Source organism: Trachypithecus francoisi, unplaced genomic scaffold (genome assembly GCF_009764315.1).
Source record: "Trachypithecus francoisi isolate TF-2019V2 unplaced genomic scaffold, Tfra_2.0 Lachesis_group3, whole genome shotgun sequence".
NCBI classification, from domain to species: Eukaryota; Metazoa; Chordata; class Mammalia; order Primates; family Cercopithecidae; genus Trachypithecus; species Trachypithecus francoisi.
In genome coordinates, this window is record NW_022681468.1 from 60169341 (window position 1) to 60191325 (window position 21985).

General features: G+C 38.6%; 2 protein-coding genes across 10 annotated transcripts in view; both read right to left on the reverse strand.

The window, feature by feature from the left end:
- Window positions 1-21985, reverse strand: part of FANCM (FA complementation group M) — a 76726-nt gene that overhangs the window by 38375 nt on the left and 16366 nt on the right. For 8 of the 9 annotated variants that reach the window (XM_033188133.1, XM_033188129.1, XM_033188132.1 and 5 more), the window contains 6 exons: window positions 18936-19094; window positions 16393-16524; window positions 14050-14182; window positions 12906-13031; window positions 9327-9413; window positions 5555-5739 (listed from right to left, as the gene is read on the reverse strand). In XM_033188133.1, the coding sequence (XP_033044024.1) occupies window positions 5555-5739; window positions 9327-9413; window positions 12906-13031; window positions 14050-14182; window positions 16393-16524; window positions 18936-19094 (822 nt within the window). The remainder of the gene's footprint in view (window positions 1-5554; window positions 5740-9326; window positions 9414-12905; window positions 13032-14049; window positions 14183-16392; window positions 16525-18935; window positions 19095-21985) is intronic. The other variant, XM_033188138.1, reaches the window with a different exon arrangement.
- Window positions 9513-12406, reverse strand: LOC117069698 (heat shock protein HSP 90-alpha-like). The gene is given in 4 exon segments (XM_033188141.1): window positions 9513-10431; window positions 10433-10702; window positions 10704-12364; window positions 12367-12406. Coding segments are annotated over 4 exon segments (2196 nt in total). The 5' UTR covers window positions 12392-12406; the 3' UTR covers window positions 9513-10191.

Genomic DNA, 21985 nt, shown 5'->3' on the forward strand with positions numbered 1-21985 from the left:
TTCAACAAAACAAAACAAAAAAAATCAGGGTAGTACAGAACAGGAAAAGAAGCAACCAACTGGCAATATAAGCCAAAAGAGATTATGGTAAAATAAACAGTTCTAATTATTTTGCTTTAGTAATGGTTGTGATGTCAAAAGGATTTGTCCACAATTTAACAGTCTGTCACTGAATGAGAAACCCCAGAGTTTATTTTTTAGCACCACAGAAAGGGGAATAGGGCAGGTAAAGAGCCTACAGCAATCACTCCTGTTTATCATATCTTAGACCTAAATGTATATAGTTTTATCTGAAATCGGTTTATAAATATTTCTGATAATATTTGTAAGAATGATGTATTACTCTTAGAAGTCATATCTTACCTTTTATACTACCATTCCAGGATTTCTCTGATCAGTTTAATGAAACCCCAATAGCATGAGGAGTTAATGAAAAAGTTAATGAAACATTTTCTAAAAGTCCCTTAAGCCTTATAAACTTAGTTCTCAACTGCTCTGAGCCTCAGTTTCTCCAAACAGACCAATACCAACATTGCAGGTTTGTGTACAGTAGAGTGGTGGTGGTGGTAATTAAATGAGAGAATGCAACATCAAAAGCTGAATTAGCTGATAAATAATGATAGCTACTATGTGCAAGGGCACACTATGAGGCAGGTAACATAATAAGTACCTTATACATTAGTTTCTACTGCCAACGACCCTATGAGGTAGATATCATCATTGCATTTTATTAAACAATCTGAAAATCTGAAAAGTTAAGCTATTTACCTAATGTCTCACTAATAATCATCAGCATTTGAATGTTGGTGTCTCTGACTCCAAAAACCTAACTTAATCTATAAGCTAGTTTTACTGTTAAAAACAACAACGTTAAAAGTGGGATAATAAATATAAATGTATCATGTTAAGTCTTCTCATAAACATTTCGGTTGCACTGATCCAAGGATTTTCCTTCAATATGGAAATCCTCAGAGTATAAGGAGAAACAATGATCATGATTAAACATTAAGAGTGGCCATCAGAGAAATGCAAATCAAAACCACAATGAGATACCATCTCACGCCAGTTAGAATGGCAATCATTAAGAAGTCAGGAAACAACAGGTGTTGGAGAGGATGTGGAGAAATAGGAACACTTTTACACTGTTGGTGGGATTGTAAACTAGTTCAACCATTATGGAAAACAGTATGGCGATTCCTCAAGGATCTAGAACTAGATGTACCATATGACCCAGCCATCCCACTACTGGGTATATACCCAAAGGATTATAATTACTCTACTACAAAGACACATGCACACGTTTGTTTATTGCGGCACTATTCACAATAGCAAAGACTTGGAATCAACCCAAATGTCCATCTGTGACAGACTGGATTAAGAAAATGTGGCACATATACACCATGGAATACTATGCAGCCATCAAAAAGGATGAGTTTGCATCCTTTGTAGGGACATGGATGCAGCTGGAAACCATCATTCTTAGCAAACTATCACAAGAAGAGAAAACCAAACACCGCATGTTCTCACTCATAGGTGGGAACTGAACAATGAGATCACTTGGACTCGGGAAGGGGAACATCACACACTGGGGCCTATCATGGGGAGGGGGGAGGAGGGAGGGATTGCATTGGGGAGTTATACATGATATAACGTCATGCACATGTACCCTAGAACTTAAAGTATAATAAAAAAAAAAATAAAAAAAAAATAAATAATAAATAAATAAATAAATATTTAAAAAAAAAAAAAAACATTAAGAGTAATTCATTTCCTTTGGAATTTGTAATGACATTAAGCCAACCTGCATCTAACATACAAAAGCAGATGTCCTTTTTGCCCAGATTAAAAAAAAAAAAAAAACCACAGTGCTAGATACATTTTTAAAAATTCTTAATGTAATTAACAGATTAATAATGTCAATTTTCTTTTAGTTAACATGTATAAACTAAACTGTTACTTCCATGCTTAAGATTGACATTAATTTGCCACTGAATATATACTTCCATGAACCCTTTCCACAAATTCAAGACATATATTCCATTGTTTATCCAATATCTCTGCTTGATGTTTAAAATACTGCTACTGAGAGTGTGCTCCGTGAACTGTTTATTACGGGTGCCTGTCCAAAAACTGTTTATTACTGGCTGAGAAAAAGATAAGTAAAATAACTGAACGTAAGGGTTTAGACACTTGAAAGAGTAATTTTGTTGGCAGACTCTAGTAATATTTTAAAAATTGGACTTGAACTTTATTTTTCATTAATTTTACTTTCTAATATTTCATTTTTACTGTATTGTTCAAAAGTATCAGTATGTGATGTAGTGGGGGAAATAAACTGGTCCTCTACCAGTTTCAATAGTTTGAAAAGCATTAATCTGAGAGGCATGTCAAAGTTAACTCATCTAAAACCAAGCTCCTGATATTCCCTAATTCTCCTGCCTCAGCCTCCCAAGTAGCTGAGATTACAGGCACCTGCCACCATGCCTGGCTAATTTTTGTATTTTTAGCAGAGAAAGGGTTTCACCATGTTGGCCAGGCTGGTCTCAAACTCCTGACCTCAAATGATCCGCCTGCCTTGGCCTCCCAAAGTGTTAGGAATACAGGCGTGAGCCACCATGCCTGGCATTTCCTGCAGTCTTATTCATCTTAGTTAATACCAGCTCCTTTCAGTTGCTCAGGCCAAAAACCTTGGAGTCATCCTACAGTCAGACTTCACGTGCCTTTATCTCATATCCCACTCTAATTTGTCAATACACCATCAGCTTGACCTGCAAAATACATTCAGAACTTAATCACTTCTCACTACTTTCCTTGTTACCACTCTAGTCCAAGTCACCACCATCTTCAGTTTAAATTGTTATAAATCTCCCAACTGGTCTCTCCACTTCCACCCTTACCTCCCTACAGTTTATTCTTCAGACAATAACCAGTATGATTTTTTTCTTTTTCTTTTTTTGAGACAGGGTCTCACTGTGTTGCCCAGGCTAAAGTGCAGTGGTGTGATCTTGGCTCACTGCAGATTCAAACTCTGGGCTCAAGCATCCTCCCTCCTCAGCCTCCCAAGTAACTGAAGCTACAGGCACATGACACCACACCCAGCTAATTTTTGTATTTTTGGTAAAGATAGGGTTTCACCATGTTGCCATGGTTGGTCTCGAACTCCTGACCTCAAGAAATCTTCCTAACTTAGCCTCCCAAAGTACTGTGATTGCAGGCATGAGTCACAGTGTCCAACTGATTCTTTTAAAATATAAATCAGGCTAAGACCATCCTCTGCCCCAAACTCTCCAAGAACTTCTCATCTCAGTCACAGTAAAAGAGAAAGTCATTAAAATGGAAATGACATACAGGGCCCTAAAGGATCTCACCCTCCCATGTCTTCTGACTTAATATCATGTTTCTAAATAAACGGACAATGTACAATTAATTGCCTGCAAGCTCATTTCAAAATAAAACAGCTGTTATGAAAGCAATCACATATAGAAGTAATAAAAAAAGTTTTTACTTTGGCATACATTAAAATATTATTGATATAAATGAGTAAATGATAAAGTCAGTAAAATCAATAAGGTTCTTAACGCTGCCTGACAAGCTCAGGAAATAATGACTTTAGGTAATACTGAAATTGATCAAAGATCGGATTGGGTATTGTGGGTATTTCAAATAATGAAAATGCTTGACCTCCAAAGCAAAAATTCAATTCATTTTTCATTCATACATAAATGTTAAGAGTAGTAATCTGGACTCAGGAAGGGGAACATCACACACCGGGGCCTATCATGGGGGGGGGGGGGGGAGGGGGGAGGGATTGCATTGGGAGTTATACTTGATGTAAATGACGAGTTGATGGGTGCTGACAAGTTGATGGGTGCAGCACACCAACATGGCACAAGTATACACATGTAACAAACCTGCACGTTATGCACATGTACCCTAGAACTTAAAGTATACTAATAATAAAAAGAAAAAAAAAAAGAGTAGTAATCACCCAATAGATGCCTTAAAAATATGTATAGTCTGACTTGATGATGGGCAAAGGTATTATTTTCAGATTCAGGAAGGCCCTCCCCATCATATCCAGTCAGCTTAAACAGACTCTTCTCGGTGTAGTGAGGGCAGGTATAAAAGGTATTTAAAGAATACCTGACCATGGCTCACGCCTGTAATCCTAGCACTTTGGGAGGCTGAGGCGGGCGGATCACGGGAGGTCAGGAGACTGAGACCGTCCTGGCTAACACGGTGAAACCCTGTCTCAACTAAAAATATAAAAACTTAGCTGGGCATGGTGGTGGGCACCTGTAGTCCTGGCTACTCAGGAGGCTGAGGCAGGAGAATGGCGTGAACCTGGGAGGCAGAGCTTGCAGTGAGCCGAGATGGCACCACTGTATTCCAGCCTGGGCGACAGAGCAAGATTCTGTCTTAAAAAAAAAAAAGAAAGAAAAGAAAGAAAAGAATACCTGACCAACATGGTGAAACCCTGTCTCTACTAAAAATACAAAAAAAAAAAAAAAGAGCTGGGTGTGATGGCGGGCACCTGTAGTCCCAGCTACTCAGGAGGCTGAGACGGGAGAATTCCCTGAACCTGGGAGGTGGAGCTTGCAATGAGCCGAGATCGGGCCACTGTACTCCAGCCTGGGTGACAGAGCGAGACTCCATTTCAAAAACAAAAGAAGACTACCTCCCGGCCGGGCAAGGTGGCTCATGCCTGTAACAAGCATTTTGGGAGGCTGAGGCAGGAGAACCTGTGAGGTGGAGGTTTCAGTGAGCCGAGATCATGCCACTGCACTCCAGCCTGGACAACAGAGCGAGATTCCATCTCCAAAGAAAAAAAGATACCTCATCTACTAACATCTGCAGAATCAAAAAAGAATCTGTCAAAATGAATTAGAAATTAAAGAGATATCTAATTGGCAGTCACTACTCAAGTATAGACTTACACAGTTAATTTATAAAAAGCTGCATAGATTTTATAAAAATCAATAACGTAAAATTTCCCTCAAAACCTCACAGCACTTAGAAAACTGAATGTTCTTTTACTTAGAGGATGAGGCTACCTTAAATACTATCATGGTTTCTTCTGATCCCATTTTTAAAGTAAGATTTTTAAGTAAATAAAGATAGGCTAATTATTTGTTTAGAATAAATTATTAAAGTGACTTAACATAAATAGTAAACATTTATTGGTGGCTCTACAATAAGATCTCTTTTAATGCTTACGACAACCCTGTGATGTATGTTTACAGACAAGGAAAACTGAGGAAGAAGAAGTAAAGAAACTTTTAAGTGGTAGTCATGATTCCAACCCAGGTAATATAATTCTAGAGCTTTTCTGCTTAACTTTTATACTTTACATTACTTTAAAAAAAAGAAAAGTTCCAAAACCACATAAAACATTTGTTATCATCTTTCAAAATATGCTTATTTTTACTTACATGTTTACTATAAAATTCTTTTTAAGTAGCTAATTGACCAATGAGTTAAAACTAACAAAAAAAGAACAAGTGCAAAGTTAATCAATCTTATTTTTATTTTCATAAATTCCAAAAATAATTACCTCCAGTTGCTCCTTCTGGGTAAAACCCTTCGTGCTTTTCCCTGAGGCATGGCCGACAAAAGTCATTACTCTAATAATTGGCTGATGCTGTGAAAGCATTTCTGCAATTTCTTGAACACTATCTCGAAATGAAGAGAAGATCATAACTCGGGTCTCATCACGTTTCTTTTCAGAAGTGTTTTCAGCTACATATATATATAAAAACTGTAATTACAACTTTTTACAAAGCATTTAGACAAGAACTAGTTCAAAAGACAAACCTGAAAGTATTATGCTAACAAATGATAATTCTTTCAAAAAAATAATTTAGCTGGATGTGGTGGCACACACCTGTAGTCCCAGCTTCTTGGGAGGCTGAGATGGGGGAATCAGTTGAGCCCAGGAGTTCAAGACCAGCCTGGGCAACATAACATAGCAAGACCCAGTCTCTAATAAACAAACAAATAAATAAATAATTTCAAACACCTTGAAATTTTACTTTTTTTAACTATATTCTCTATTAATTTTAATAATTATAGTTTGTTATTTATCATTGGCTGTCATAAAATAAAATCCTAAACAAATCAAATATGAATTACCTGACTCACTTTTAACTAGTCCTTCAATTCAGGTATAATGGCTATCATTTCCCTTTACCTTCTAAGAGAGCCAGAAGCACAGAATTATGTAGCTCCCCCTAATTTAGTAAGTCTTCCCTTTCCTTTCTGTTCACTAAAGGCAATGTCTTAATCCACGCCATGCATTTTGTCCTCAAATCTACTATACTTTCAAATTCTCCAAACTGCAGAATATACCCTACAGTGAATTCCAAAGCTGTTCCCAATATGTCTGTGCTGGGGGGCAGGTGGGGTAGGGGGGTGGCGGACAGTAGAATGCACTAATAGAACATGACCTTTGTGGCTGGGCACTTAATTCTCTGGGTGATTGGTGATCATGGTAGTTATTTAAGCTCTTTAAGCTTTAGTTTCTTCATATCTAATATGGATTGATGTATACATGAAACAGTAAATGTAAAGTATATAGTTCTGCACTTATAGTAATTGGTTAATTATTGCATATTGTGTGGGGTTTTTGGTTGTTTGTTTTTATTTTTGAGACAGGGTCATGTTTGGTCACCTAGGCTGGAATGCAGTGGCACCATCACGGCTCACTACAACTTCGACCTGTTGGGCTCAGGTGATCCTCCCACCTCACACTCTGAGTAGCTGGGACTACAGGCACATGCCACCATGCCCAGCTACATTTAAAATTTTTTTGTAGAGACCGGGTTTTGCCATGTTGCCCAGGCTGGTCCCGAACTCCCGGGCTCAAGAGATCTGCCCACCTCAGCCCCCCAAAGTGCTGGGATTACAGGCATGAGCCACCACATCCAGCTTCTAATGATTTTTATTATCTTAATCATCATATGTGTTCCAAGGACTGCACTAAGCATTTTATGTATGTTAACTCATTCAGTCTTCACAACTCCTATAAGGAATACATGACTTATTAAATATAAAGTTAATTTATAATACAAAAGCAAAACGTAGGACTTGAAGCAGCTGTTCCAAGTAAAATTATTCTAAACAAACTTCTTTTAATTCATCATTGCATCAAGCATCAAGCCTCTGTATGTGATCAGCTCCTGAATGAATTGCTGCTTTCATCACAAAACCTACATCTCCTTCAATCTGTCACAGCCTGCCTTTCTACCCTCATTCCACTAAAGCTCCTTCCAGCAAAATCATCAGTAACTTCCATACTGCCAAGTTCAATGGACACTTTTTAGTTTAACACACTGTACTCTTTCCTTCTGAAATAGTCTCTTTCTTCAGCTTCTCTGACACTTTACTTGTCTAGTTTCCTCCCCAAGCTCCTTAGTGGCTTTTTTTCATCCAAACTTTGTTGATGTTCTTCAGGACTCCATTCTGGACCCTCTTCTGTCTGTCTCTAAACTGTTGTCCTGATAATCACATCTATTCCTGAAACTTTAAATATTACCTGTATGCTGATAACTTCAAAATGTATTCACATATATGTAAGTATGTAAAAACAGCACCAACCATTCTTCTGAGATCCAGATTTGCTTATCTAATTTTAGGTGTCTCAAAAACATCTTAACGTGTTTGCTCTTTCTTTTGTTATTCTTTTTTAATTGACAAAAGTTGTACAGTATGTTTTGAGATGTCTATATACATTGTGGAATGGCTAAATCAAGCTAATTAACATACGTATTACCTCACATACTTATCTCTACATTTTTCACTTTGCTCGTGTAATCATTTGCAAACATGTACACATAAATGTGTATACCCGGCTAGATTCCTTTTTTCCCTTTTTTTTTTGAGATGGAGTCTCACTCTTGCCAGGCTAGAGTGCAGTGGCACGATCTTGGCTCACCGCAACCTCCGCCTCCCAGGTTCAAGAGATTCTCCTGCCTTAGTCTCCCGAGTAGCTGAGACTGCAGGCATGCACCACCACACTCAGCTAATTTTTGTATTTTTAGTAGAGATGGGCTTTCACCATGTTGGCCAGGATGGTCTTGATCTCGACCTCGTGATCTGGCCGCCTCAGTCTCTTACAGTGCTGGGATTACAGGCGTGAGCCACTGCACCCAGCCAATTTCCTTTTTTCTTATACCATATGTCTAATCCACCAACAAATACAATAAATAAGTTGGCTTCAATTTGAACATATATCTAGAACCTATTTCCCAGCACCCTGACCACTATTGCCTTGATGCACACCATTATTATGTGTCATCATCCAAGACTATCATAATAGTTTTCTAAGTTATCAATGTCTATGCTCCACAAAACTACCAGAGTGATCCTTAAAATGTCCCATCATTCCACTGCTACAAATACCTCTCTTTGGTTTTGCAAAGCACAAATACTCAGAAATTAAAAACTAAAGTCTGATATTATCTGGATACCTTTCATCTATACCACTTGTAGCCTCAGTCACACTAATCTAACCACATTGGTCTGTTTAATCATACCAAGCACCCTACTGCCACCTCAGGGCCTTTGAATCCGCTATTTTTACTGCTTAGAATTATCTCTCCCCCAACCTCCAAAACTCACAAGGCTTCCTCCCTTATCTCCATTATCACTTTAAATATCCCTCTACAGAGAAGCCTTCCATAACCATCCTATATAAAACAGCACTCCTCTCTAACTCTCTCTCTCTCTCCTAATCTACTTTACTTTAATCTTCTTCTGTACTATATATTGTTTTACTGTCCACTTCCTGTATATTATCCCAAACTAACTTATATAGTACCTTATTCTTAACATTCCCACCACCCTTGCCCGAACCCTTCCAAAATTTCTCAGAGCTTTTTAGTATTCATTATCTAGAGTAATTAAAAGCCCATTTTCTCCATAAGAAATGTTAGAATAAACTAATAAGTTGAAGTTTTTTGTTTGTTGTTTTATTTTCGAGATTATTTATTTTGAGTTTTGCTCTTGTAGCCCAGGCTGGAGTGCAATGGCACAATCTCAGCTCACCGCAACCTTCACCTCCCAGGTTCAAGCGATTCTCCTACCTCAGCCTCCCAAGTAGCTGGGATTACAGGCATGTGCCACTATGCTTGGCTAATTTTTGTATTTTTAGTAGAGACAGAATTTCACCATGTTGGTCAGGCTGGTCTTGAACTCCTGATCTCCCATGATCTTCAGCCTCCCAAAGTGCTGGGATTATAGGCATGAACAACCACACCCGGCCATAAGTAAAGTTTTACCTCTTGCAATAACTTTGCCTTGCCTTAAAGCTACTAAACATGACCTACCATTCCATGACTTGAAGTGTTCAATTACAACTTCTTCTAATTTCTTTAACTTTGGATGACTATAAACAAATTTTTTATTTTCATCTCCTAGAAAAAAACAAAAATATCAATTAAAAAAAATTTTTTTTCCATATTCAATTACACTAGTATATATTAAAGTTATCTTTTCCAATGCATATGTTGGACTTTTTTTTTTTTTTTCTTTTAACTCATCTGTATTTGTTACAACTTTAAGCAGAATGTGACTCGAGCACTACATTTCCATCCACAAGATTTGAGTTATTTTTGAACAGCTTTATGATATGCTTAGGTAGCCTTATAACTTTGCTCCTCCAAACAATAGTTTTCTTTGGAAAATAAGCCCTGTGGAGAGTTGCTTCCATCAGGTTGCTTCAGTTTAACCTATTTCTAGACGGCTAGTACATGCAAAATTGGCAACTACAGGGGATGAAAAGTTCAAAAAGTAGATCCTACAAGATGTAACAAATACTTTTCTAAACATCCAGGTATATAACTCAAGAACACTTCGATAACAAGATTTGGTCTACTCAGAAATTCGGCTTGATAGCTAAACACTTTAGACCACAAAGTTAACATGTTACATACATCTTACAACACACGTTACCCCAATCTGTTAAAATAAACCAATGTGAAACTAAAAAAGCATTACTAGCTCTGCTTTAGTGCCTAAGGTACCACAGCATCACTTAGAAATAGATAGAAATCTTATCTTCCCCTTAAAGTAGTTGTTGTCATGCCATACAGACTTTTTAATATTAACAAAAATAAAGAAAAACATCCCTGAAAATATATTATCAGAAGAATTGTAGAGTATTGAACAGGTAAGTCATCCTTCAGCTGGAGGTTAGCGGGCTTCTTCCATGCGTGATGTGTCGTCATCTCCTTCGAGGGGCGGCATTTCTTCAGTTACAGCTGCACTGGTATCATCAGCAGTAGGATCATCTTCATCAATACCCAGACCAAGTTTGATCATCCTGTAGATCCTGTTGGCATGTGTCTGGGGATCTTCCAGACTGAAGCCAGAAGACAGGAGTGTAGTTTCGTAAAGCAAGATGACCAGATCCTTCACAGACTTGTCGTTCTTAATCAGCCTCTGCCTTTTGCCTTAAGGTCTCAATAATGGAATGGTCAGGGTTTATCTCCAGGTGTTTCTTTGCTGCCATGTAACCCATTGTTGAGTTGTCTCTTAGGGCTTGAGCTTTCATGATTCTCTCCATGTTTGCGGTCCAGCCGTATGTGCTTGTGACAATACAGCATGGAGACGTCACCAATCGGTTTGACACAACCACCTTTTCAACTTTTTTCTCCAGTATGTCTTTCATGATTTTGCAGAGGTTCTCAAACTTTTTTTTTTTTCTCTTCCTGTTTCTTTTTTTCTTCTTCATCCTCTGGAAGTTCCAAGCCCTCTTTGGTGACTGACACTAATGTCTTCCCCTCAAATTCCTTTAGCTGTTGGACACAGTACTCATCAATGGGGTCGATCATATAGATCACTTCTAAGCCATGTTTCCGAAGACGTTCCACAAAGGCTGAGTTAGTTACCTGGTCCTTGGTCTCACCTGTGATATAATAGATATGTTTCTGGTTTTCCTTCATTCTGGTGCAGTAATCCTTGAGAGAAATCATCTCATCGCCAGAGGCAGATGTGTAGTACCTTAACAGCTCTGAAAGCTTCTTCCGATTTTGTGAGTCTTCATGTATTCCAAGCTTTATGTTTTTAGAGAACTGCTCATAGAACTTCTTGTAGTTCTCTTTATCTTCCACCAGTTCAGTAAAGAGTTCTAAGCATTTTTTGACCAAATTCTTCCTGATAACTTTCAAAATTTTGCTTTGTTGCAACATCTCACGGGATATATTTAGAGGGAGATCCTCCGAGTCTACCACCCCTCTAATGAAGTTCAGATATTCAGGGATTAGCTCCTCACAGTTATCCATGATGAAAACTCTGCGTACATACAATTTGATGTTGTTCTTTTTCTTTCTGTTTTCAAACAGGTCAAAAGGAGCACATCGTGGGACAAATAGAAGGGCTGTGAATTCCAACTGTCCTTCAACTGAAAAATGCTTCACTGCCAAGTGATCTTCCCAGTCATTGGTCAAGCTCTTGTAGAATTCTCCACACTCCTCATTAGTAATATCGTCAGGATTTCTGGTCCAGATGGGCTTTGTTTTGTTGAGTTCTTCTTGATCGATGTACTTCTCCTTAATCTTCTTTTTCTTCTTCTTGTCACCATCCTTCTTTTCTTCTTCTTCCTCATCAGAACCAACATCTTCAATTTCAGGTTTGTCTTCGGACTCTTTCTCTTCTTTTTCTTTTTCTTCTTCTTTGTCTTCTTTTTCTTCAGCCTCATCATCGCTGACTTCTTTATCACGTTCCTTCTCCACAAAAAGAGTAATGGGATATCCAATAAACTGAGAATGTTTCTTCACAATCTCCTTTATTCTTCGTTCCTCCAAGTACTCAGTTTGGTCTTCTTTCAGGTGTAGGATAACCTTTGTTCCACGACCCATAGGTTCACCTGTGTCTGTCCTCACTGTAAATGATCCCCCTGCTGAGGACTCCCAGGCGTACTGCTCATCATCGTTATGTTTGGTGATCACAGTTACTTTCTCAGCAACCAAACAAGCAGAATAAAAACCAACACCGAACTGGCCAATCATGGAGATATCTGCACCAACCTGCAAAGCTTCCATGAACGCTTTGGTCCCAGACTTGGCGATAGTACCAAGGTTATTGATCAAGTCAGCCTTGGTCATCCCAATTCCAGTATCCACGATAGTGAGGGTTCCATCTTGTTTATTTGGTATCAGATTAATATGCAGCTCTTTCCCAGAGTCTAATTTACTGGGATCCGTCAAGCTCTCATACCGGATTTTGTCCAATGCATCTGATGAATTTGAAATTAGCTCTCTCAGAAAGATGTCTTTGTTCGAATAGAAAGTATTGATAATCAATGACATCAACTGGGTGATTTCTGCCTGAAAGGCGAACGTCTCAACCTCCTCCTCCATCGGTGGTCCTGGGTCTGGGTTTCCTCAGGCATCTTGGCTAAGAGGCTGCAAACGTTCCACGGCAGAGCAGCACCAAGATGCTGAAGCAACTCATGTTGGACTTTAAAAAAAATTTTTTTTATTTAAACCAGAGGTAACATCTAGGTAGCACATAAGTCTTACTGTAAAATGAACTTTGAACTTCCATAAAAATTTCATTCTGAGAGAACCTAAACAGGAACCAGCAGCAAAGCAAAAATATATTTTAAACTATAAATCAGGTTTTGACAGTTCTGAGAATTTTCACTACCACTAACAACTACTAACATCTGTTATATGTTTAAAGTTTATCAACTTGTTTAAAGTTTAAACATTGTTTAAAGCATATAAACTTTAAACTTGTATATATTAATCTTAACTTTAAAAATGAAATAGTTACACATTTAACAGATCTGTTGCTACAAGATACAAATAATTGCAGACATTTGCATCAAAGGAGCAAAATTTCAAAATTAACTGTGATTAAGAAACACAATGCAATACATAATTTTAAAAGAAAAACCAGACCTTGTTGAATAGCAGAAACACCATCTGCTGAAGTACTACGTGTATGTGCAAACATACACTCTAGATGATTATAGAGCTTCATGAAGTCTTCATTTCGGCCAAGTTCATTTTTTGACCGTGTCATCCCTTCAGAAATTAAGAAAAGGTTTTCCAAATAAATAATAATAAAACTGATAAAATGTATTATTTATTAAAAAGAAATTAAACTTTAGCAATGCATGTAAGTTTTTCAAGTGTAAACATGAAAACCAGCAACTTTTTGCAGTTCTACATTCATATATGTATTAATGAATAGTTTCCTTTTCTCCAGGAATTTATTAAAAACAAAGAAACATGGCCATTTGTTAATTATTCCAGTGCTTTTTAAAATAAATCATTTTTTTTTTTTTTTTTTTGAGGCAGAGTCTCGCTCTGTCGCCCAGGCTGGAGTGCAGTGGCCGGATCTCAGCTCACTGCAAGCTCCGCCTCCCGGGTTCACGCCATTCTCCTGCCTCAGCCTCCGGAGTAGCTGGGACTACAGGTGCCCGCCACCTCGCCCAGCTAGTTTTTTGTATTTTTAGTAGAGACGGGGTTTCACCGTGTTAGCCAGGATGGTCTCGATCTCCTGACCTCGTGATCCGCCCGTCTCGGCCTCCCAAAGTGCTGGGATTACAGGCTTGAGCCACCGCGCCCGGCAATAAATCATTTTTAAGTAATCCAAAGTCTTTGTCTTTTTGTTTTGGTTTTTTTGAGACAGTCTCGCTCTGTTGCCCAGGCTGAAGTGCAGCAGCATAATCTTGACTCAAGGCAACCTCTGCCTCTCGGGTTCAAGTGATTCTCCTGCCTCAGCCTCCTGAGTAGCTGGGATTACAGGTGTGTACCACCACACCAGCTAATTTTTATTTTTGTTTTTGTTTTTGTTTTTTTTTTTCTTTGAGACGGAGTCTCACTCTGTCCCCCAGGTTGGAGTGCAGTGGCCGGATTAGAGACGGGGTTTCACCATGTTGGCCAGACTGGTCTTGAACTCCTGACCTCAAGTGATCCACCCATCTCGGCTTCCCAAAGTGCTGGGATTACAGGCATGAGCCACTGTGCCCAGCCCTTCAATCTCTTTAGCCAAAATAATACATGTCATTATTTCTTTAAATAATTTGATATAATTTACCTTTAGTTCCATCCATAATTCCACAAAGGAAGAAATATAATGATCTCATTCCCATTTGCTGCAATAATTCATAACCATGATATAAACTAATACAAATAGCAAACTCTCCCTCGATTATGCCTTGTTGTATTCCCTAGAAAAACAGCATATGTCAAATTTAATCAGAGAAATAAATGAACATACATGCTCCATGCCCAAGTTGTCAAGCCATAGTCAGTGTAACATTTATAATATAATCCAAATGATCATAATAATCATTCCCTTCTACACTGCTATAACTGACTGGTTATTAAATGTCATCTTGCAGGATGTTGCTATGGAAAGGTACCAATGTATTTTTTATGTAAAATCTGCCCCTTTATTTTTTTTCTTTAATTAAACAGGAAACTTACATTTTAAAAATAAGTAAAGGAGAAAAAAAATATACTGTTTTTCTTTACAGGTAAATTAATGGGCAGTATATAGATATATTTGTTCTTTCAAAATTATATAGTAAGCATCTACTACATGTCAAGCACTGAGCTAGATACAATGGAAATGGAAAATAAGTTAGATATGGCCTATCCTCATGCATGTTACCGGCAAAAGTACAAATATTTAATCAGACTGTTTTAATGCCAACATTTAATACCAAGTTTAGGTGCCATGAAAATATCTGACACTGAGCCCCAGAAACTATTCTAAGCACATTACTTGCACAATTCACTTAATCTTAGTATCTAGCGGGTAGCTACTATTGTTATGCTCATTTTACAGATGAGGAAGCTCATACAAGCTGTAAGTAGCAGAACCACTATTTAGACCCAGGAATTTTGGCTAAGAGGCCTTGTGCTTTCAACTGCTACTCTCATGGACAAATGAAGGACACATTCCTTTATGGAAGTACATGGTATGTGTATCTATCTGATAAGATAGTTTTTAAGGAGAGCATGGAGAACATATTCTAATTATTTTCCTTTGAGATGAAGACTACTGTTTTCTAACATTTTTAGTAGCATTTAACCTTTGGACCTAGTTTGACAGATGTTTTCCTATCCATTTATTTTTTTCCAATGCATGTTAGAAACAAGAAGCTTGCTGTGATGCTTCCTTTAAACTCTGGTATTGAGAATAAGAATGTTCTGTGTCTAAAATTCAGTTACAATCTACCCTCTTATGGCCTTGCAACTTTACAAAATAAATCGACTTAAAGACAAATTCTTTTTTTTTTTTTTGAGACTGAGTCAAGCTCTCTCTCCCAGGCTGGAGTGCAGTGGCCGGATCTCAGCTCACTATAAGCTCCGACTCCCAGGTTTACGCCGTTCTCCTGCCTCAGCCTCCCGAGTAGCTGGGACTACAGGCGCCTGCCACGTCGCCCGGCTAGTTTTTTGTATTTTTTAGTAGAGACGGGGTTTCACCGTGTTAGCCAGGATGGTCTCGATCTCCGGACCTCGTGATCCGCCCATCTCGGCCTCCCAAAGTGCTGGGATTACAGGCTTGAGCCACCGCGCCCGGCCGACAAATTCTTCATTAAAAGTTAAAAAGAAAGGTTGGGCACTGTGGCTCACATCTGTAATCTTTGGGATTACACTCTGGGAGGCCAAGGCAGGCGGATCACCTGAGGTCAGGAGGTTGAGACTAGCCTGGCCAACATGGTGAAACCCTCTCTCTACTAAAAATACAAAAATTAGTCAGGCATGGTGATGCGTGTTTGTAGTCCCAGCTACTAGGGAGGCTGAGGCATGAGAGTCACTTGAACCTGAGAGACAGAGGTCACAGTGAGCCAAGGTCATGCCACTGCACTCTAGCTTGGGCAATAGAGCGAGATTCTGTCTCAAAAAAAAAAAAGAAAGAAAGAAAGAAAAAGTTAAAAGGTAAAATTTATCTTAATTCAAATCATTACATTGTATTCTTGCCAGATTTTTTCACGCTTTTATAAACTATATAAACATTTCTGATTTTTTTTTTTTTTTTTTTTTTGAGACAGGTCTAACTCTGTCACCTAGGCTAGAATGCAATGCTGAAATCACAGCTCACTGCAGCATCGACCACCCAGCCTCAAGCAATCCTACCTTGCCTCAGGCTCCTGAGTAGGTACATACCACCACACTTGGCTATTTTTTTTTTTTTTCACATTTGTAGAGACAGGATCTCACTATGTTGCCCAGGCTGGTCTTGAACTCCGGGGCTCAAGTGATCCTCCCACCTTTGCCTCCCAAAGTGTTGGGATTACAGGCATCAGCCACTGTGTTCAGCCTCATTTTTTGATGAGCTAATAGGTACCCAAAAAATCAGTACCTATGTTTTATCCTGGCTTTAGGTGAAAATTTAATCTGTCATCAAAATTTATTTTAAAATACCTACCACAATATTCGGAGATGGGTTTTTCCTAAATTGATCTCTTGCCAGAATTATCTGGTATTTTGTTAGATTTGGGATATCCCTTCTCATCAAAACATTCCTCTGAATCAAAGAACGAGCAAATGATTCCAAAATCTGCAAATTTAAAAGCAATCTAGTTTAAGCTTGCTCTAAGTCCTTTTTCAAGTACAATCATTTTCTCACAAATTACAATAGGAATTATATATTCAATAAAGTTTGCCTTACAATGAATGTTTAAGTAAACTCAGCAATGATAACAACATTTAAAACTATTTGACATCTATCCCCAAATAATAACGATATAAAAATCAACATGAGCAATTATTATACACAACTATAATTTAAGAACACATTTGTTAATCTGTTTATTTCTTAACTCCTCTCTCCCTCACCCTACACACACTGTAATCTAAGTGTAAGTACCATGAAAGAAGACCTTTGATTTCTTCACTGTTACAACCTCAGTACCTAGACCAGTCTGGCACTTAGGTCCTCAGCAGATACTTGTAGAGTAGTTTGTAAAGTACTGAATAAATTGAAATGACTTGAGTATATTTAATTTTACTCACTGATTCATTTTTTTCAATAAATATTTATTAAGCATCTACTACGTAACAAGCACTGTTCTAAATGCTGGGGAGAGTGTGGCTAAGACAAATAAAGTCACTGCTCCCATATAATTTACATTCCAAAGGAGGGAACCAAAGAATAAAGAAGTGAACAAAGAAAGCAAATCATTTTGATTATAACAAATGCATTTAAGAATCTAAAACACAATAATGCTGTAGAGTCTTTGAGAGGAAAGGGATCATTATTAAATAAGGTGAACAAAGACTCTCTCTTTGAGGAGAGAACATTTGAGTTTACATGTGAATGACAAGGTATGTCTACCATGTGAGGTTCTAAGGACAAAGGATTCCAGAGAGAGAAGTCAGCAAACAAAAAGGTCCTGAGGCAGAAATGAGCTTAATGGCACAAAAGGAGACCGATAGATGAAGACCTACTACAGCAGCATGTAATTGTTTAAATTTTTGCCTAATTTGTATTTTCTAAACTATGGCTAGTTTAATACAGTATTTTTCTCCCTTCCAACTTTGTTGATCATACTGCCTAATAAGACACTCTAAAAATACCAACAAAATTAAATTACATTTGCATATGATTATAAGAATTATCATATTTACGTTGTTATAAATGGAATGATTTTCAATTAAAAATGCACTAATATCAAAGAGACGATTACAAAAAGACTTTGCCACATCTTAACTCAATAATGCTTAGAATTTTGTTACAAATAATTTAAAAACAAAAAACAAGCTGTATTACTACAAAACGTCTCTTTAAGAAAGGCTTATTATAGATTAAGTGACAGATAACTTTTTGGTTATCTAGTCCTGTAACCATCTTTAATCCATGGCAATGAAAATGTGAAAACATGTTGTTCTACCATGACACTAAGTATGAACTACAGAAAAACAATGTGTTACCTCAAATTTCTCCCAGTGAAAATGACAATTGTCTAAGTAGGTCCTCAACAGCTATAATATTGACATTTGGGCCAGATAATTCTTTGTTGTGGGGTTGCTGTCCTATCCGTTGTAGGATGTTTAGCTGCTTCCTGGCCTCCACATACTAGATGCCAATTATAACTCCACATTTCACCTCTTGCCTTCCCCTTCTATCCTGGCTTTTTGTTGTTGTTGTTGTTGTTGTAAGAACCAAAAATGTGTCAAGTCATTCCCAAATGTTGCCAGGTAGGTGAAATAATTCCCAGTTGCAAAGCACTGCTGTATAAAGGATCAGGGAGGATAATAGTGAAAATGTATTTCATTACAAAGAAACCTCTGAGGACCGGGAACATGGTGGCTTACACCTGTAATCCCACACTTTGGAAGATCAAGGCAGGAGAATCACTTGAGGTCAGGAGTTCAAGACCAGCTTGGCCAACAAGGCGAAACCTCGTCTCTATTAAAAAATAGAAAAATCAGCCTGATGTGGTAGCATGCGCCTGCAATCCCAGCTACTTGGGAGGCTGAGGAGAATCGCTTGAACCGGGCAGGTGGAAGCTGCAGTGAGCCCAGCCGAACCGAACAAAAAAAAACCAAAACAAAACAAAGAAACTTCTGGCTGAATCTCAGTACGTGTTTGTGTTACAGCTGTGCGCACTTTGTGAAAATTCACTGAGCTTTGTCTACTTTTGCTGTTTGTGTGTGTGTGTGTGTGTGTGTGTGTGTGTGTGTGCATGCTCTATATTCCAGTTAAAAGGTTTACTTAAAAAAATACAAAACCATGTAAGGCTATCACTTGCTTTACAAATGGCCCGTCTTTTGTATTTTCCCCTTCAATAATAGTTTGCTAGTAAATACAAAACACAGTGCTCATTCCAAAAACTTTAACTTCAAAGAATTTTTTCAACATATCAATTATATAAAAATAAGTATATTATCACATCCAAATCCTGTTAGCTGAAATAATTAAATTACCAGTTTATTTATGAAATCCTAAATGTCATAAAAATGGCTTACCTGGATATAGGTCTTTTGGATGGCTGCGAGTTCTTCACCAAGCGGAACAATAAGCTTTTCAACTTTTCTTTCATAAGAATATGCCAAAATATCTGGAGAATCTTCAGAACGAAGCTCTATCTGCCCAATTAGCAGGTTAGTAATAACTTGTTGCACAGCCTATGCGAAATCAATTAAGTATGATTATAAATTACATTACATGTTAAAATTTTTTAGTTTAAGTCACTAACAGAAATAAAATAGCAATAAAATTTTGAAAGAAGCACCAGAAATGTATATCATTAAATACCATAAAAGAAAGAAGACAAGCCTATAAGAAAAGTACATCAGAAGCAGCACAACAGGTGAAAAGTGCTTCCGAAACATCTTTTCCCCACACAGACCTTCAAGCAAAGCATCTGAGAAATAAGAATACAGTAAATGTCCAAAAAGTTCCTCAAATGTAGTTTGGTACTTTCCAAATAGAGTCTTTATAAAGACTCAGACAAAAATTTCAGATTAGCAGTACTAAATCAATTACTGATAAATTAGTAGAATATATTCCATTTAAATCAACATATATGATGTGAATACATTTCCAGGGCTAAATTTCATGTACCCAAAGCTGATAAAGAGACTTCACTGTAAAATTAGGAAACTGGAGAAAAAACATATAATCTGTTGGTGTAAACAACTACTATACCAGAAGACTACGATACTAACGTGTGATTAACAATTAAAACGGAAAAAAAAACCAAAACAAAGAAAGGATCCTGAAAGTATCTAAAAATTAAAAGTTGTTTTGTTGTTGTTGTTGTTTGTTTGTTTGTTTGTTTGTTTTGAGACGAAGTCTTGCTCTGTTACCCAGGCTGGAGCACAGTGGCACGATCTCGGCTCACTGCAACCTCTGCCTCCCGGGTTCAAGTGATTCTCCTGCCTCAGCCTCCCCAGTAGCTGGGATTACAGGCGCCTACAACTATGCCCAGCTAATTTTTTGTATTTTTAGTAGAGATGGGGTTTCACCATGTTGGTCAGGCTGGTCTGGAACTCTTGACCTCCTGATTCGCCCACCTTGGCCTCCCAAAGTGCTGGGATTACAGGAGTGAAGCACCGTGTCTGGCTTTTTTTTTTTTTTTTTTTTGAGATGGAACCTCCCTCTGTCGCCCAGGCTGGAGTGTAATGGCGCAATCTATCTCGGGTTACTGCAACCTCTGACTCCCAGGTTCAAGCGATTCTCCTGCCTCAGCCTCTCGAGTAGCTGGGACTACAGGCATACGTCACCACACCCAGCTAATTGTTGTATTTTCAGTACAGATGAGGTTTCACCACGCTGGCCTAACTGGTCTCTAACTGACCTCTGTGATCCGCCCACCTTGGCCTCCTAAAGTGCTAGGATTAAAGGTGTGAGCCATGGCACGCAAACAAAAATAGAAAGCCTTGTGGGTTTAGGCCAGGCAGCAGCTCACGCCTAAGGGTGTAATCTCAGGGCTGTGGGAGGCCAAGTTGGGAAGACTGCTTGAAGCCAGGAATTTGAAACCAGCCTGGGCAACACAGTGAGACCCCATATCTACAAAAAAATGACAATTGCTGGCGAAGTGGCAAGCACTTGCTGGAGTATCACTTGAACTCAGGAGTTCTAGGCTATAGTGAGTGAGTTACAGTTGCCACTGCATTTCAGCCTGAGTGACAAAGCAAAACCTTGTCCCTTGTCTCCAAAAAAAAAAAAAAAAAAAAGAAAGCTTGGAGGGCTGAATTTCAGGAAAACAAAACAAAACAGCCTAGGGCAAGAATCATATCTTAGCATTCCCAATACCTGGCAAAGTGCCCAATACAGCACACCATAATCATAATCACTGGGGGCCTATATGTATTCAAAATCTAGACTACATTTGTGACCATTTTATAAAATTAAGCTTATTGCTTTTAATAGTTCATTCATGAAAGAAATACATGGGTAACTCCCACATGCCAGGCATTGAGTTAATGACAGAGGAGCGACCAAAATTGGCATAATCCCTACATTCGTGTAGCTGATATTTTAGTGGCGCTGAAAGACCACAAATAATCAATATGCAAAAGAATGACAGATTATCACAAATGTTAAGAAAAAAACAACAAGATAGGGAACACTGACAAGATAGCTTAGTTAGAACGGACCTTTCTGAAGGGATGGCATTTTTAAGCTGACTGAAAAACGTGAATGTTTAAACGAGGTCAGGGAGAAAACCAGAGATAGGATACAAATTTCTAAGCTCACCAAAAAAAAGGATAGACGGCCGGGCGCGGTGGCTCAAGCCTGTAATCCCAGCACTTTGGGAGGCCGAGACGGGCGGATCACGAGGTCAGGAGATCGAGACCATCCTGGCGAACACTGTGAAACCCCGTCTCTACTAAAAAATACAAAAAAAAACTAGCTGGGCGAGGTGGCGGGCGCCTGTAGTCCCAGCTACTCAGGAGGCTGAGGCAGGAGAATGGCGTAAACCCGGGAGGCGGAGCTTGCAGTGAGCTGAGATCCGGCCACTGCGCTCCAGCCTGGGTGACAGAGCGAGACTCCGTCTCAAAAAAAAAAAAAAAAAAAAAAAAAAGGATAGACGAAAAAAGTCTTGCAGCTTGGGAGAGTTAAAAGCTATCACTGGAAGCATGGAGCGAGATGGAAATACAGATAATCGCCCACGCAGAACATCAAATCTGACAACTGTCTACACAAAAAAGCACCTTCATGAGAACCAAAAATCAAGTGAGCAATCACAGTACCTGGTATTCACTTTATATTGCTGAAAGAGGTACTGAAGAGGATAGGAAACACAATCTTTTTTTTTTTTTTTTGAGATGGAGTCTCACTCGGTCGCCCAGGCTGGAGTGCAGTGGCTAGATCTCAGCTCACTGCAAGCTCCACCTCCCGGGTTCACGCCATTCTCCTGCCTCAGCCTCCGAGTAGCTGAGACTACATGCACCCACCACCACACCTGGCTAATTTTTTTATATCTTTAGCAGAGATGGGGTTTCACCATGTTAGCCAGGACGGTCTCGATCTCCTGACTTCGTGTTCCACCTGCCTCGGCCTCCCAAAG